This window comes from Trachemys scripta, chromosome 1, assembly GCF_013100865.1.
Source record: "Trachemys scripta elegans isolate TJP31775 chromosome 1, CAS_Tse_1.0, whole genome shotgun sequence".
Taxonomy (NCBI): domain Eukaryota; kingdom Metazoa; phylum Chordata; order Testudines; family Emydidae; genus Trachemys; species Trachemys scripta.
In genome coordinates, this window is record NC_048298.1 from 269,849,514 (window position 1) to 269,867,941 (window position 18,428).

At 43.2% G+C, this 18,428-nt stretch overlaps 1 protein-coding gene across 3 annotated transcripts in view; it reads right to left on the reverse strand.

The window, feature by feature from the left end:
* PIBF1 (progesterone immunomodulatory binding factor 1) overlaps positions 1-18,428 on the reverse strand; it is a 188,842-nt gene that overhangs the window by 156,243 nt on the left and 14,171 nt on the right. For all 3 annotated transcript variants that reach the window (XM_034758353.1, XM_034758355.1, XM_034758354.1), the window contains exons 5-7: positions 17,773-17,892; positions 14,021-14,154; positions 11,102-11,210 (exon numbers count right to left, since the gene is read on the reverse strand). In XM_034758353.1, coding sequence (XP_034614244.1) covers positions 11,102-11,210; positions 14,021-14,154; positions 17,773-17,892 — 363 coding nt within the window. The remainder of the gene's footprint in view (positions 1-11,101; positions 11,211-14,020; positions 14,155-17,772; positions 17,893-18,428) is intronic.

Genomic DNA, 18,428 nt, shown 5'->3' on the forward strand with positions numbered 1-18,428 from the left:
AGATTCCAGAAGACTGGAAAAGGGCAAATATAGTGTCCATCTATAAAAAGGGAAATAAAAACAACCCAGGAAACTACAGACCAGTTAGTTTAACTTCTGTGCCAGGGAAGATAATGGAGCAAGTAATTAAGGAAATCATCTGCAAACACTTGGAAGGTGGTAAGGTGATAGGGAACAGCCAGCATGGATTTGTGAACAAATCATGTCAAACCAATCGGATAGCTTTCTTTGATAGGATAACGAGCCTTGTGGATAAGGGTGAAGCTGTGGATGTGGTATACCTAGACTTTAGTAAGGCATTTGATACGGTCTCGCATGATATTCTTATCGATAAACTAGGCAAATACAACTTAGATGGGGCTACTATAAGGTGGGTGCATAACTGGCTGGATAACCGTACTCAGAGAGTTGTTATTAATGGTTCCCAATCCTGCTGGAAAGGCGTAACGAGTGGGGTACCGCAGGGGTCTGTTTTGGGACCGGCTCTGTTCAATATCTTCATCAACGACTTAGATATTGGCATAGAAAGTACGCTTATTAAGTTTGCGGATGATACCAAACTGGGAGGGATTGCAACTACTTTGGAGGACAGGGTCATAATTTAAAATGATCTGGACAAATTGGAGAAATGGTCTGAGTTAAACAGGATGAAGTTTAACAAAGACAAATGCAAAGTGCTCCACTTAGGAAGGAACAGTCAGTTTCACACATACAGAATGGGAAGAGACTGTCTAGGAAGGAGTACGGCAGAAAGGGATCTAGGGGTTATAGTGGACCACAAGCTAAATATGAGTCAACAGTGTGATGCTGTTGCAAAAAAAGCAAACATGATTCTGGGATGTATTAACAGGTGTGTTGTGAGCAAGACACGAGAAGTCATTCTTCCGCTCTACTCTGCTCTGGTTAGGCCTCAGCTGGAGTATTGTGTCCAGTTCTGGGCGCCGCATTTTAAAAAAGATGTGGAGAAATTGGAAAGGGTCCAAAGAAGAGCAACAAGAATGATTAAAGGTCTTGAGAACATGACCTATGAAGGAAGGCTGAAAGAATTGGGTTTGTTTAGTTTGGAAAAGAGAAGACTGAGAGGGGACATGATAGCAGTTTTCAGGTATCTAAAAGGGTGTCATAAGGAGGAGGGAGAAAACTTGTTCACCTTAGCCTCTAAGGATAGAACCAGAAACAATGGGTTTAAATTGCAGCAAGGGAGGTCTAGGTTGGACATTAGGAAAAAGTTCCTAACTGTCAGGGTGGTTAAACGCTGGAACAAATTGCCTAGGGAGGTTGTGGAACCTCCATCTCTGGAGATATTTAAGAGTAGGTTAGATAAATGTCTATCAGGGATGGTCTAGACAGTATTTGGTCCTGCCATGCGGACAGGGGACTGGACTCGATGACCTCTCGAGGTCCCTTCCAGTCCTAGAATCTATGAATCTATAAAACCAGGAATTGAAAAACAGTGAAGCTTATTTTCATCTACCAAATCTCTAAACAAAAACTAGGTGCAAGATCTTCTAGTTCTAAAATCTTGACGTACATGGTGATCAAAAACAATGAGTTCAGTTCACTGACTATAGATCAGTGATCACCAACCAGTAGCTCACAATCTCCCGGTCAATCGCAGAGCCTCTGCCAGTCGATCACAGTTTCTGGCTGCTAAAAGTCCGACAGCACAGCAGGGCTAAGGCAGGCTCCCTGCCTGTCCTGGCTTCGCTCCCAGAAGCGGCCAGCACTTACCTGAATGGGGGAAGGGGGGTCAAAGGTCTCCATGCGCTGCTCCTGCCTGTAGGCACCGCCCCCGCAGTTCCCATTGGCCAGGAATGGGGAACTGCGGCCAATGGAAACTGTGGAGGCAGCGCACAGAGCCATGTGTCCCCCTTCCCCAAGGCGCCACAGGGACATGCCCGCAGCTTCCGGGAGTGGCGCAGGGCCAGGGCAGGCAGGGAACCTGCCGTAGCCCTGCTACACCTCCACCCAAGGTAAACACCGCCCAGCGGGAGCCCACACCCCTGCCGCACCCTAACCCCCTGCCCCAGACCTTAGTTCCCTCTCGGAGCCAGCACCCCATACCTCCACCAGCACCCCAACCCCCACCCTGAGCCCCCTCCTGCACCCAAACTCCCTCCCAGAGCTTGCACACACTCCTGCATCCCAAACCCCTGAACCCAAGGCCCTACCCCTTCCACACTCTGAACCCCTCAGTCCCAGCCCAGAGCCTGCACCCCAACTCCCTGCCCCAGCCCGGTGAAAGTGTGTGAAGGGAAGGGAGAGTGAGTGAAGGAGGGAGGGGGAATGGAGTGAATGGGGCGGGGTAGATTCAAACACAGGGACCTCTCTCGAAGAAGAACATCAGTTACTGCACAGGGTGAGTAACCTCCTCATTCAAAAAGTGATCTTGTGCTTAAAAAGGTTGGAAACCACTGCTATAGATAATACTTCTTTGTTTAATAAATCAGTTTTAAATGCAAAACATGTATTGAACTTTTTTCCTATGTAACCAGCACATAAGGTAGTTTTATTTACTAACAAAGTTTAAAATAATGTTTTTGTGGATTTTTAATCAAATTTCACTCAAATACAGCTTGACACCAACTATAAGCAAAAAATTAAACATCTACCAAAAAGTTACGCTATATAATTGCTTAAATAAATATATAAAGATATAGTGTATCCTCCTGGTTAGCAAAAGGAATCACCAAATTTAATGTAAAGGCTAGATTTAGTTTAACATACGTTGATTCGCACAGTTACCAACCAATGAGAATCAACCTTTCTTTGGGAAAATAATGAAAAAGTACAAATGCACAACATGACTGAAATTAATATTTAAAACAAAGGTTCCTGGCTTGCTGCTCTAAAACAAGATTAAAATCGGACTGATTTAAATCAATCCACCCTGGCATCTGATAGGGAACCTGGGCTTGAATCCTCTCTGGAACATAAAGTCTGATGCTTGTTCTGGTCTTTCACAAGCATATCTATTCCAAGACATCCCCATTTGCAAAAGATGTCTGTAGGATTGAGTCTTTGACAGACCACTTGTGGTTGTTGGAGAATTGCCTACTGAATTGATCTGCCAAGGTGTTCTAAAGGCAAGGAAGGTACAGAGACCAGTACCATTTAGTTCAGAATGTACCAATTCCACAGTGGTATGGCTTCTTGACTAAGTGGGGACGGCCTTCCTTCTCCTTGCACATTGACATAACGCACAGGAGTATTGTCGTCTGTCAGCACTTGTATTGTGGATCCCTGAAGAAGAGGCAGACTCACTCTGTATGCCAGACAGATGGCTCTGAGCTCTTGAACCTCTATATGGAGACAAGCTTCCTGAGGGGAGCAGAGTCCCTCAATTTGAACATGTTTGTCATAGGATGTGGCTGTCTCTTAGTGCCCCTTTCTGTTCAAGAGTGGCCCCACTGATGCTCCTTGCTTCAGTTTCCTTCCCTGAGGTGGATCACCTTGGCTTTCTATGTACGAATTAGTTTTGTACATATAGCTTGGTCCTCCAGCCAAGTCACAAAAAACCTAATTATTTTTGGGAGTAACAAGAGAACAATTAAAAGTCCCAGCAAATAAAGATTCTTCCATCCTTCATAGGCTTCTCTTCAGCCCTCCTTCTGGACCCTGTTTCTCAGCCACTTTCTGGGATACATTTGAGTCTTTTTCCTGCTCTGGTATAGCCCACTCGACCCCAAGCTGATTCCCTGGAGTACCCGGCCTCCTGCAGACCCTAGTTCAGAGCCTTCCAAAAGAGCTTCTTTGTTTCCTGTGTCTCTAAATCCCAGCTAATTAATTATGGCACAGGTGGGGCCAAGAAACAACAGATGGATACAGACAGATGGAGGAGTACAAGGAAACAAAGAGACAATATTGGTCAGCATGACTGACAGAGGTTTAAAAACACAAGCAGCCTAATTGTTGTCTAGTTTTTTGTAGGCATATCAGCAAAGGACGACGTTTGAAGAGGGCTTTGAAGGAGAACAACCAAAAGGCCTTGTGGGTGTTTGAAGAGAAATCCTTTCAAACACTGAGGTGCAACCTGGGAGAAAGCACAAAAGTGCTTGTTTGAAAATACAAAACGTGGGTAAGAGTCAACCTCTTGATACCGAATAAGAGATTACAGGTAAAGGGAGATAGGCCGTGAAGGCCTTGAAAATGAAAACAAGTAGTTTATTTTTGGTTGTTACAGAATGAAAAGCAAGATGCAAAGAGAGGGGTGAGATGGTTAGAACAATGGGCTAGGAAAAATAATCTTTGCAGCAGCATTTTGAATGGTTACGGGCGAAGCAAGAGTGCATCTGTCAGTGCCAGAGAGAAGTATGTTGAAGAAATCAAGATGTAAGATAATGATACCCTGAATGAGAGTTTTAGTTGTGTGAATGAAAAAGGCCTTATCTTATAGATAAGTTATGCAGAAAGAGGCAGCAAGATTTACATAACCTAGACGTGAAGACTGAGAGAGAGGCACAAGTTGAAGATGACACCAGTACAGGCCTGAGTTACAGGCAAGATGGTGCTGTTGTCCAGTGATTGAGAAAGGAGGTAGCACGATGAACTTGAGCTGATGGCTAGACATTCACAAGATGTCAGATACAGTCTGAGATTTTAGTTTGGACTAGAGACTGGAGTAGAAAGGTAGATCTGAGAGTCCTTCACACAGAGATGGTAGTTGAATTTGTGTTTGATGAGATTACCCAGATATAAGGTGTGGAGGAATAAGAGAAGGGGACCAAATCAAAGATCTGTGGAATCTCTGCAGAAAACTGGAGGGTAGATGAGGAGGATCCACAGAAGGACCAATTAAAGAGGAAGGAGGAGAATCAGGAGAGGACAGAGTCACGAAAGCCAAGGCAGAACAAAATTTCAGGAAGAGCATGGTTGATGGTGTCAAAGGAGCTGAGAATGGAGTACTAGTTCTCAGATTTGGCTAAGAAGTGGTCATCAGAGATTTTAGTCAGAGCGGTTTCAGCTGAGCACAAGGGACAGAAGCTGTACTGGAGCAGGTTTAGGATGGAATTAGAGGAGAGAACACCAGACAGTGATTGTAGACAGTGTCTTCAGTGAGGTTAGAGACCAAAGAGAGATGGAGCCATAATTGGAGAGATAAATGGAGTCAAGGGTGTTGGGACTTTTTTGTTTTTCAAGATGGGAGAGACTAAAGCACGCTTGTATTTTGAGAGGAAAAGGCCAGAGTGAGAGATTAAGGAGAAGAACAAGGGAGGGTATGAAAATGGAAGCATCTGTCACCAGTGTCTTAGTTGGTAGAGATGTAGAGAAGGATACTCCATTGCACACCTGAAGAGGGTCTTTCCACAGTCATGGGACCATGACCATCATGTCCATGCAGTGTCTGCTGGGGAGATACTCTAATTTCAACCACCTTTGTATGGAACATAGGTTAAGCCTGACAAACTGTGCGACATGAGTGCATGAGGCCATGTGTCCTATAAATCTCAGATATGCTCTCACTTATGTCCTTGGGTGAGTTTGAAATGGGTTGATGAGATTTTTTTTTTATTGTTTAGACTGGCTCTTGTGGAAATTAAGCACCTGCTAACCTGGAGTCTAATGTACTCTTATAAACTCTATGCTGTGAATCAGAGTCATTGTGGATTTTTGTCTGTTGATTTTGAGGCTTAGTGAGGCAAAATACAAAACAAAAACAACTCTTTTGCATTACTTCATTCAAGTCAGTCACCTGTTGCAGTGATCATCCTCATATCAGCCAATTAACAAGGTAAAGCTAGACCTGAATTCCTCATCTCCTTAGATGAGCCGCCACTACTGCCAAGCACTTGGTGAAAACCCTCAGTGCCATTAAGAGACCAACAGGCAGGAGCCTGAACTGGTAGCAGGATACTCCTACCAGGAATCTGAGTTATTTCATGTGGTATGGATGGGCTGATATATGGAAACAGGAGACTTGCAGGTCAAGAGCCATAAATGAGCCATGAGGCTCTAATGAGGAAATTATGGCAGCTAGAGTCATCGTTCTGAACCTGAACTGATGGATGAATTTGAGTGGTGGAAGGTCCAGGATGGGGCATCAACCCCCTTACTTCTTCAGAATAAGAAAGTAATGTGAATAAAAGTCACTCCCCCTGAACTCCAAGGGTACCTTCTCCACTGCTCCCAGTTGTAGAAGGAAGTCTACTCAATCTCTTGAGAGAAGGGTCACTGAAAAGGTACAGGGAAGAGGGGGGCATGAAGGGTGGGCAGAAGGACTGGAATCTTACTGTCATAACTATAAAGGGAAGGGTAATAGCTGTCCTGTGTACAGTACTATAAATCCCTCCTGGCCAGAGACTCCAAAATCCTTTTCCCTGTAAAGGGTTAAGAAGCTCAGGTAACCTGGCTGGCATCTGACCTAAAGGACCAATAAGGGGACAAGATACTTTCAAATCTTGGGGGAGGAAGGCTTTTGTTTGTGTTCTTTGTTTGGGAGTGTGTTTGTTCTCCGGGAATGAGAGGGACCAGACATCAATCCAGGTTCTCCACATCTTTCTAAACAAGCCTCTCCTATTTCAAACTTGTAAGTAAATAGCCAGGCAAGGCGTGTTAGTTTTCCTTTGTTTTTCTCAACTTGTAAATGTACCTTTTACTAGAGTGTTTATCTTTGTTTGCTGTACTTTGAACCTGAGACTAGAGGGGAGTCCTCTGAGCTCTTTAAATTTGATTACCCTGTAAGGTTAATTTCCATACTGATTTTACAGAGATGATTTTTACCTTTTTCTTTAATTAAAAACCTTCTTTTTAAGAACCTGATTGATTTTTCCTTGTTTTAGATCCAAAGGGGTTTTGGATCTTGATTCACCAGGAGTTGGTGGGAGGAAGGAGGGGGGATGGTTAATTTCTCCCTGTTGTAGATCCCGGGGGGGGTTGGAACTGATTCACGAGGAGTTGGTGGGAGGAAGGAGGGGAATGGTTAATTTCCCCTTGTTTTAAATCCAAGGGGTTGGATTTGTTTTCACCAGGGATTTGGTGAAGGTTTTTCAAGGTTTCCCAGGGAGGGAATCCATTGAAAATGGTGGCAGCCGAACCAGAGCTAAGCTGGTAATTAAGCTTAGAAGTTTTTCACGCAGGCCCCTACATTTGTACCCTAAAGTTCAAAGTGGGGATCTCAGTCCTGACACTTACAATCTCCAGGACTTACCAGTCTAAGGTAATTGCAGCCCAAGGTTCCTGAAAATTAGAGGCAGTTGCCATCTGGGGTGAGGGGTGACAATAATGAAGAAGATACTCACAAGTCCCTATCAGGCTCTTGACACTGATGTCAAACCTATTGCCTGGTGGAAGCCACAGAGTGTAGGGTAGTACCAAAGGAGCTAGAGCAGGGGTGGGTAAATTTTTTGGCCGGAGGGCCACATCGGGGTTGCGAAACGGTATGGAGGGCCAGGTAGGGAATGCTGTGCCTCCCCAAACAGCCTGGCCCCCGCTTCCTTCCACTTCTCGCCCCCTGACTGACCCCTCAGAACCCCCGACCCATCCAACACCTCTGCTCCTTGTCCCCTGACCGCCCCCTCCCGGGACCCCCTTCTCCTGACTGCCCCCCTGGAGTTCCACTCCCTATCCACCTCCCTGCCCCTTTTGGAATGTGGCCCTGCGAACATGGGCGGAGGACTTAGGAGGAGCAGGGGCAACCGCACAGCTGGAGAGAAGCGGCGGTTTCCCCTTCAAAGTGCCGCTTCTCTCCGGCCGTCTGCGCAGCCGCCCGGTGCTCCTCCTGAGTCCTCCGGCCACGTTCCCCGCACTCCTACCACCCGCACTGCCCGCCTGCTCCCACAGTGCAGCCCCTCCCCCCTGCGGGGGGTGCGCCAGTACTGAGCTGTCCGAGTACCCAGCCCTGGGGCCCCCTGTTGTTGGGGGGCCCCATGCCAGAGCACCCTGTGTTCACTTGTAAATCTGCCCCTAAGCCACACCGCCCAGCCGGAGCCAGCCACGCCGCTGCACAGCCGGCATGGTGAGCTGAGGCTGCGGGGGAAGGAGGTACAGCGGGGGAGGGGCTGGGGCCGGCCGGGAGCTCAGGGGCTGGGCAGGATGGCCCCGTGGGCCGGATGTGGCCCGTGGGTCATAGTTTGCCCACCTCTGAGCTAGAGGGTTGTTTGCAATGGAATCTCCATCTCTTTCTCAGTCTCTCTCTTGTCTGCCCATCACCCAAAGACTACTGGGCAAACAGAGAGGGTCAATCAAATCTTGGAGCAGTATCTTCACTGCTTTTTGAATTACCATCAGGATGACTGGTTTCCCCTGCTGTGCCACACCAAATTCACATATACAAATGCAATCCATGCCTCGACTCCACATTGCTCATACTTTGCAAACTATAGCTTTTACCCTTGTTTCCGCCCAGACTTGCCCATAAGTTCCCCAATACCGGCCACTGTGGATTCAGCCTCCACCTATATTAGGTGCATCGGGAGCTCAAGTAACACCTGCAGTCTGCCAAAGAAGCCTACAAAACACTAAGCATCCCATATGGCCAGATTGATCTTGGTCTAAGGTCTGGCTCTCTGCCCAGAACCTTATATCAAGCCACCCACCTGCCAAACTAGACTACCAATGCCTGGGCGCTTTCAAGACTGTAGAATGAGTGACCCAGTGGCTTTCAGGTAATAGCTGCTCGAGCCCCTGAAGACCCATCCCATCTTTTAAATCTCAATTTTAAAGCCCTATACCGAGAACCCATACCCAAACCACTGCAACCAACTCCTCCTCCCACCCTCCCCCTGCGCTATAACATTCCATGAATAGGAGGAGTACTTGGTCCACCAAATCCACTGTCAGTGACTTAGAGGAAGGCTCCAGTATGTGGTGGATGGGGAAGGCTATGGATTGGATGAGCAGTTTGGGAACCGGTAGAGAACACCCACACCCTAGACTTATTACAAGAGTTCTATCGGAAGTACCCTGATACTTCCGAGCCCAAGTGCTGAGTCCCCTAGAAAGCACCCTCAAGTGGAGGGAAGAGTACAGTCAGGAATCAGGGCCTGCACCAGTTTCTGAGCAACCTAACGAGTGCAGTTGATCATTAGAAGGCTGCTTGACTGGCTACACTTCCTGTTTGGCTGGAAGAGTCAGAAGTCTAGCAGCAGCAGTTGTTCAGTAGCTGCTCAAAGCATTCATCCATGGCTGTCATAGCTCCTGCGCCTGTTTATTCTCAGCCTTGCTGCTGCCTTGAATCCAGTCTTGCCTCACTCTAGTTAACTTGGTTCTGACTCCGGGCTCCAATTTCTGGCTACCGACTCCCGCTCCAACCACTAGGCCTGACTCCCGCTCCAACCACTAGGCCTGACTGTCCACATTGCAGTCATGTGACACAATGTATGACAGAGAAGTGAATCCTTCAAGGAGTGAAGGTCCTCATCTGTTCCATTGCTAAACAAGTTGTTACACTCAAACAGGTGATGATCTGGTGTTTTCTGTACCTCCCAGAGGATCCCCAAGGACTGAGGGCATGACTTCCTCATGACTACTGCAGTGGCCACTGTGTACAATGCAGTTTTAAATGCATCCAGCATAGCCTGTAGTGATTTGCAGAAAATAAACTATAAATCTGTAATGGCAGAAGGAATCTCCTTCTGGTGTTCTTAAATTGAGACAACATGGTTCAGTTTAAGAAATGATATTAAGAAAGGAAGGCCTAATAGTTAGCCATCCTTATCTGGAGAATGTATTCACTAGCTAAAGAGATCCAATTTCTTTGGGTGTTTTTCTCTCAGTGTGAATTTATGAGGTCCTCAATGTTTTGATCTTTCCTGAACTGGTGCCACTACAAAAGAACCCCGTGTCAGATGCAAATAAAAATAAACAGTCAAATCCCTTAGCAGAGACCTGATATCTCCTTAGTTCTTTTTTTGATGTGGCCAAGATGAATGGAGTTTTGTGCAAGACAGTCTTTTGTAGGCTCCAGTAGACCATCATTAATGTGCAGGGCAAGCCTCTTTGGAGTGAAAGGATATAGCAATGGAGGAAAAGTACACCTCCTCTGAGTTGATTCTGAAGTTGGTGGTTTGGCTATCACCAGCCTTAATCTTTCCAAGAAAGGTGACTATGTTACAGGGACTTCTACCAAGTCACAGTGAATGACTTAGGTGCAAAGACAGACAGTGCCCAGGTAGCGGGTATCACAAAGGTAGTGAGTATTGAATGGAAGGTGCTGTGGCTATTTTCACAAAATCATTCTGTGACAAGGTTCGAGGTACCCAGGTTAGCATGCTCCACTTATTCAGAGGGTATTGTATGTGCTGACTTGGAAGATGGTGATCCTTCGGTCTCAATCTGTCATGGGCCAGGGATGGTGACCTGAATCTGGGCTCATCTTTGGAACAGTGCTCCTTTCTGCCCCTACCAGACATTAATGCCAATGTAGTGGTCCAAACAAGGCCTCTGAGTGAATGTGGCTTGGGAGCTAGTAGGGGAAACATGGCTCAATGGGACCTTAACAGAGAGAGGCAGATCTGATGTCTAAAGGCCTGGCTGTAGCTCTGCTCAGTATATGAGGATACTTGCATTGATTGCCACAGCAGGAATATTTCCAGAAATATTCCCTCGCTCTGAACGTATTTGGAGAATGAACAAGATAGAACATTGCTCAAGGACATGTCCTTCTCCAAGACAGAGCGAGCACTGTGAGTGTCTGTTGTTAACAGACATCACAGAATCATATGAGGAACATGTCTATAACCCTAATGACACGGCTTCTACTATAATCTAGCTAGCATCCCCTATACAAAGGAGTGGGTGGGATTTCTAGGCTAAGTGAAACTTAATTATATCTTTATCTATTTGCCAGGAGAATAAAAAAGAAAAAACTATATTAACAATACCAGCAATGATAACTATACTAAATAATATACACAAGGCTAAGGAAAATTTCACTGATTAAATGGACACTGCATGGGGTTCCCTTTCACTGCCATTGGCTGTAACAGCTAGGAACTGAGGAGCGTTTGGGCCCACTCCATCCTTTATGTCCTCAGGTGGGAGAGCATAAAGGTATGTAGTGTGCCTGCGTGGCCCCAATGGACACTACTTTTAAAAATAATCCTACTTCACACGCCAGGAATAGAATCCATGCAGACAATCACTCAAAGAAATACAAGTTTACCTCTTTTGATAAGTCATTTCTTTCTTTGGCTTGTGCTTTGTGTGACACTTCTAATATTTCATATTTTCTTCTGAGCTCTGACAATTCATGTTCAAATGCATCTCGTTCACTATTAAAGCAAAACCAAAATATTATGAAATTCATTCAATGAAATAAAAATAAGTCCTCAAACCTCATGTATCTGTTTAATTTCATCCATCCTCTGTGTTCATCTAACATTGAATGAAGAGAAAGAGATGCCAGTGTAGCCATTATTAGTGTAAGTCCTTCACTTCTGCATTTCCTGTTATCCAGAACTGCTTTCTTGTGCCATTTCACCTTATTACTATTCAACTTTCAACTATTTTCATATTTCTCATCTGAAAACATATCTAGCTGGTCTACACTACATTTCTCTTCTCGCTCTGCTTTTGTATTTCTCAAATTTAACTTTGGGCCATATTATTGTCTCCTTTTAACAATGGACAATGCTAAAGTGTCTATGCCTATTCTTTAAATCTGTCAGAAGACTTTGATACCACTGACCATGACATTTGGTTGACTCTTTTGCAGACAGTTGCAGGAGTGAATGAAAATGCTTGAGAGACTTCATCCCCATCTTTCTGAGAGAACCCAAAGGATTGTTGTGAACAATTGTTCCTCTGTCCTGAAGGTTCTCTCTTCTAAAGTGGTACATGGAGCTATATCAGGGATCAGCAACCTTTGGCACACTGCTCGCCAGGGTAAGCACCCTGGCAGGCCAGGCTGATTTGTTTACCTGCCGCGTCCGCAGGTTCGGTCAATCATGGCTCCCACTGGCCGCGGTTCGCCGCTGCAGGCCAATGGGGGCTGCGGGAAGCAGCGCGGGCCGAGGGATTTGCTGGCCGCCGCTTCTCGCAGTCCCCATTGGCCTGGGACGGCGAACCGTGACCAATGGGAGCCACGATCGGCCAAACCTGTAGACGCGGCAGGTAAACAAACCGGCCAGGCCCGCCAGGGTACTTACCTGGCGGGCCGCGTACCAAAGGTTGCCGATCCCTGAGCTATATCATCCTCTTGTTCAACACACATATGATATTGCTGGGAAAGTTAGTTAGGAGACATGTTATAATTCATTCAGCATGCCTATGATTCTCCAGGTCTACATCTCTAGAATATCTGACCCAGTCAGAGCAGTGGAACAAGTTATTCAGTGACAGCTTGGGGCTGGGATGAAAACTAGCCAACTGTAATGTAACCCAAACAAGACTGACATAATGTTGGCAAATAGGGTAAGGAGCCAGAAGACTTGGCAAAACTCTGAGGGAGTGCAACCACTTTGTAAAACTGATGTTCAATGTGGACACACAGTTAGATCATGTGTTATTCCTGGATTCCCGGGCAGTACCCACGCCCAAGAGTGCTTTTTTTTTTTACCATCTGCACTTAGCAAGATAACTGCAACCTATTCTCCCAAATGGAAACTTTGCCACAATTATTTACACCTTTGTCACCTTGAGATTAGATTGCTATAATGCACTCTGCATAGGGCAACAGTCTACAACTTTTCAGAAGCTGAAGCTAGTGAAAAATGATAATACTTGCTTATTAAATGGAGTTGGATATTGGAAGCACATTAGATCAGTGATCCATGACATATATTGATTTCCAATGAACTTTCAGGTAGAATGCAAACTGTGGGTTTTAACTTATAAGCCACGAATGGCTCAAGACCTGGCTATCGGAGAGATCAACTCTCTCAATGACATATTGCCACACTTAAGATCAGCAGAAGTGCCTGACCTTGCTCAATGTAAACAAGACAAGAGGGGGGTTGATGGCAAGTTGTTTTTTCTGTATGGAGTCCTCAGTGATGGAACTTAAGCCCCCACTGATCTGCCAGAGGCCAGATTTATTAACCTTCTGGACACAGCAAAGCTCATCAGTGGGCTGGGCTGAAATACATATATTTTTGCATTATTTTGCAATTGTAATTTACAGGATAGGCACTCACAGCATAAAATGAACGAACACCAGTAGTTACATTTTAGAAATAAGGGAAAAAATATCTTCCTGAGGTAACTATAAGGATCCTTTCACAATGAACCTTTTAAATCTGTGCTCACACCAGAACCCGCAGGGGAACTCTGTTTCCAAATCTGTGGATCCCCAGGCCTGCCCCTTTGCATTGCTTTGCGGGCATCTCTCCCTCTAGCAGCTTGAAGGGGAGCACAACGTCCTTTATTACTTAACTCGGTGAAGCATTTTGGGACACAGCTGTACTTTATTAAACTAATATTAATATTTGTTTAGCTGAAATGCAAATAAAACGAACCCAGTACGCTATGCAACACTAACTATATGGATTAAAGGAAATTAGGAAGGGTTCTACCATGTCTTCAATAAATAGGAAAGAATCATGGGCCAAAATTTTCTAACCCGGATGCCTAAAGCTAGGCTCCTAAAAAAAAATAAATCTTATTTTGGTAGAAGCAGACTGATTTTTACAGGCGGGCCAGGCAACCCCAGATCCCAATGAAGATGACAAGAGCTGCACATGCTGAATATTTTGGAAAAGTCAGAACACTTGAATAAACAGACTATTTCTGTTTAAGTAGTCTAATTTTCCAAAACATTCAGCACCTGCAGCTCTTTTCTTCACTGGGAACGGGTTGCTTAGCCCTCCTGAAAAATCGGGCCACTTCAACTTTAGGCACCTAGCTTCAGGCAACCAGGTTTGAAAATGTTGTTCAGTGTTTCTTGCGGAATCAGACATCACCATAAGCTGAACAATTTACTTATCAAGTTGAGGAATAATTTATCCACAATATATTTGTGAGCAGGCATGAGTCAAAAAACAAAATGCAGTTCACATTAAGGGCTATCGCCTTGATTAACAAAAATATTGACATAATTTTCTATTAATATCATTGAGCATATGTACTCTGGAGATGCACTGACCGTTTTACTTTATCATAGTTCTCCTGCCTGTAGTCACCTTGCTGAATCATCTGTTTGGTATCTGCTAGTTCCAATGTCAAACGTTGACATCTAACTTCTAGCTCTGAATGACTTCTTCGCTCATCTTCATAGCTCTATAAGTAAAAACACGTTTTAAAATAATCAAAGCTCTGTTGATATTTACTTGACTTAATGATGTGGTAACTGTGAGAATAAAACCAAGAAGGACTTGTTGCATTATGTGTAGTCTAGCTTTGTGTGTCTGAATGATGGGGCTTCCACCTCCTCTCTTGGCAGACTACATCACAACCTAATAGATCTTTCACTGTCAAGAAATATTGAGCTATATATATTTGGCCTACTTTTTTCCTCTTCTTATTTTAATTAGTTGATTAACGTGGCTACTTTCTCACTCACATTCTTCCCTGTTAGGTTTCATAGATTCATAGCATTTAAAGTCAGAGGGACCTTCAGATCATCTAGTCTGATCTCCTGTGTATCACAGGCCATTAAATTTCACTCCAATAATTTGGTCTGCCTAAAGCATAACTTCCTGAACGGTATGTCTAAGAGCCTTTATTCCTCTTAATCCTTTTGTCAATATTCATTCTGCATTTTTCCTGATCTTGTTTTTTCTTAGCCCTTTAGAATACGATATATGGTAACACACGGGTAGTCAGCAGATCACTAAATTAATCTTAAACTTCTTGCCTGAAACTCAATATGTAGATCCTAAATGTTTCCATGAATTAAATAGTGCATGTCAGCCCTAGCTTCATTAAGCCACCTATTGCATTATATCACGGTTCATAACATGTTTTTGTGGAACTTGCTTCATTTATAGGAAAGCATGAATACATGCTACAGATTATCTAACCTGGCTCACAGACAGCTACCAAACTTAAGAACATTCAATATTTATAGCTAGTCATATCACAATTGCTCAGGGGGAAATCCTTTTTCTTGTGACATTCCACTGTTTGATCTTTTGTCCTGTCAATATTTAACTTATTTGGCATTCAATCTCACCAGCCAGCTGCCTTACAATTTAAATATGGTGATGTGGGTACAGGCTGTAAAATACAACATTCCTGATTTAACATAGACAGGATGCTGCTTTCTAATTACTGGCATAAAAGGAAAAACAATATATTTCAAATCCCTGGGATGGTCAATCGATAGATAGATGCTGCCACCATGTGGTGAGGGGAAAACAAATCTAAAATGATAAAGCTTAAATTGATTACATCTGTTTTAATATGCCTGCAGTTATTGTAACATATCCCATTTTTAGTAGCATTCATCTGCAACTGGATTACCTTTCAGAATTTTAACTGTATTAAAAAAAGGGGATAATTTATTTCTAAGTAACAGAATGGGTTAACATATTGGGGAAGAGCTTTCAAATTATGATTCCAGCACAAACAAAACATGTTTGGTTGTCACCACCTCTTATCCAACTAGTATTTGTCTCCATCATAAAATCATCATTCTTAGACCTGAGAAGGGGTGCAAATTCCAAATTCATGGGTGATGTATATTCAGGTCATATTTAAGGTGGTCAGAAAACAAGTGATTGTGAAATCTGTACCAATCTGGCATTTACTGCACATAAAATGAGTATAAGGATGTAGAAAAGGAAAAACCAAGTAACGGGGGATGCAACTTAAACTTTTAACTTTATCATTCTTATCCCTTTATGGCAATATTTAATTCACAGTTGAATTTGCCCCCATAAGTGGCAGTGTCTGTTCAAGTCAGGCCTTGGACTGAAACAGTATGATTCATACAGATCATGACTGAGGTTAAATGTATGAAATTAACTCCAATTTCCGTAACTGCTAAATTTCCTCCATAATTTAAACAAAGATTGAACTGCTGGTTTATAATGTGCCTAGTTAAACTAGGAGAGAAAATATTTTACAGACAGGAGAACCTTAAGAGACGGTTCATTTGTACAGGTATAGTCTCTAAAGACAGGAGAAAGTTAAACTATGGAAGCAATACTAAATGATCATGAAAGACATTATTTCACTTTTGTTTTAAGTTAAAAATTTACTAAAGAAATAGAATTAAGTCAAAGGAGTGAGATAAGGGTGTTCAGCATTTCACAGGATAAGGCCCTTAACTGGATATCATTATAAAAGTTTTAGTCTCTCCCTTGTCTCAAGGGTGTTTTAAACACTACTACATTTAAGTACCGACACCTATAATTATTTGAATGTGAATATATTAAGTACACAGTGATGGATGTTCTTTAAGGAGAAAAGCAGGCAGTTGCATTTTTTGAAGGGGAGGGAAGGTGAAGTAAGAGGGGGTAGAGAAATGCTGTGCATGCACAATACATTGTTATTTTCAAATCTCTTTAGAGTAATTTAAAACACAAATTTCATCAAACAAGGCAGAAAAAACACTGGTTCACATGTCTATATCGCTGAAATTTTAAAATCAATAATTTACAAGTTAGCCAAGTACAAAAGCCATTTTTAATGTCCATTTATAAAATAAAATAAGACATTGTGATAACTCAAGAACAGACAGTGCTTTAATTTCCCCAAAACACACACTTATAGGCTGAGCCAGCCACGAAAAGTTTCAGGGGGAAAAGGTAAAATGAGTCAGCCTAAGCAACTATTATCAAGGATTTGGAAAAGAAAATGTGTTGTCGCAACCTTAACTACAGCGATGCAATTATCTTAATTCCAGCTCTGTGCACAACAGTATAAATCTTAGATGTATTCTTTAAAAAGAAATTTTATGATATTGAGCACAGCCAATGTTTCAATATACACCTCTACCCCGACAGAACGCAACCTGATATAACACGAATTCGGATACAACGTGGTAAAGCAGCGGGGAGCCCCGGGCCCTTTAAAGCACCATCTTAGCCCCGCTGCTTTACCGCGTTATATCCGAATTTGTGTGGAGCCCCAGGCCCTTTAAATCCCCGCCCGAACCCCGCTGCCAGAGCTCCGGCAGCGATTTAAAGGGCCTGGGGCTCCCGCAGCGGCTGGAGCGGGAAGCCAATCCAGTCCGGCACGGCGCCGGTACGCCGTACCGGACCGAACCCAATATAATGTGGTCTCACCTATAAGGCTCCCGAGGACCGCGTTATATCGGGGTAGAGGTGTACTTTAGGAAAAAAAAAAAAAAAGATATTTCTGCTTTTTTTGTGTCTCTTCCCCTTCTTTACTAGAATAAAGACAACATGATTTAAAGTAAATTTGAATAAAACTTATTCCTTAATTGTAGTCAGTCTTTTATTTGTGGCATCACAATTAATTGCTATGGGGTCCAGTTTGAGATCGTAAAGACTATTATTTCAGTTGAGGAACAAATAGCAAGAGCAGGTGAACATCAAAGCACCGCAATCCTGTTTTCAAGTCTTTAGCAATAAATAAATAGGGAAAGAATAAAACCAAGGAAATTTAAAAAATAAATAAAAAGAGGTAAAAGTGACAGTACAGCAGATGTGTTTCCAAACAGAATATCTGTCAAAGTTTTCTAAATTTTTATTAAATATGCACCCGATGACAGAGATACAGATTTTCATTATTCGTACAACTATTAAGCAAATCAATATTGTGAGAAAACAACTGCTTTGCAAGTATTAAAAAAAATTAATGCCCCACTATTAAACCTCTAGTCTCCTACCTGATCTGAAAGGTAACTGGAATGGAAATGTACCCATTTAACAGACCAGGGTTATTTTACTACTCATTTTCATTGCTGGGTTACTAAAGCATACAAACCTCCATCACACACTTCAACTGAGACTTGTAATAACTTAGGTCTTCTGATAGGCTGTCTTTTTTCATCTGTAGTTCGTTTACTTCTTTTCTTAATGGATGGACTACTTCATAGAATCGAATCTAGAAAAGAAAGCAAACAACACTGTCACTCTTCAAAAATGCAGATATTATACACCCTCGAAATTAGGAAAAAACAAATAAATTCTAGTAAGAGAACAATTAAAACATTTTATGCCACTAACTTAAAATTCTCATATTTGTTTTACAGAAAAGTTAATACTTTCTATTAACACATACATTACTTGCTACACAGCTTTTTATATGTACTACTCTATTACACTGGGCTGATCTACACTAACGCTGCAAGTCAATCTAAGTTACGCTATTTCAGCTACGTAAGTTACGTAACTGAAGTCGATGTAACTTAGCACAGTGTAGACACCACTGTAAGTCAACCTACGTCGACGGGAGACACTCTCCTGTTGACACAGCTTTCGCCTCTTGGGGAGGTGGAGTACAGACTTCAATGGGAGAGTACTCTCCCATAGACTTAGCATATGTTCACCAAACCCACTACATCAACACTGCTGCATTGATCGCATTGTAGACATGGCCACTGTTTGTATTCAATAGTCTTTCAGACTCAATTTTTTGTT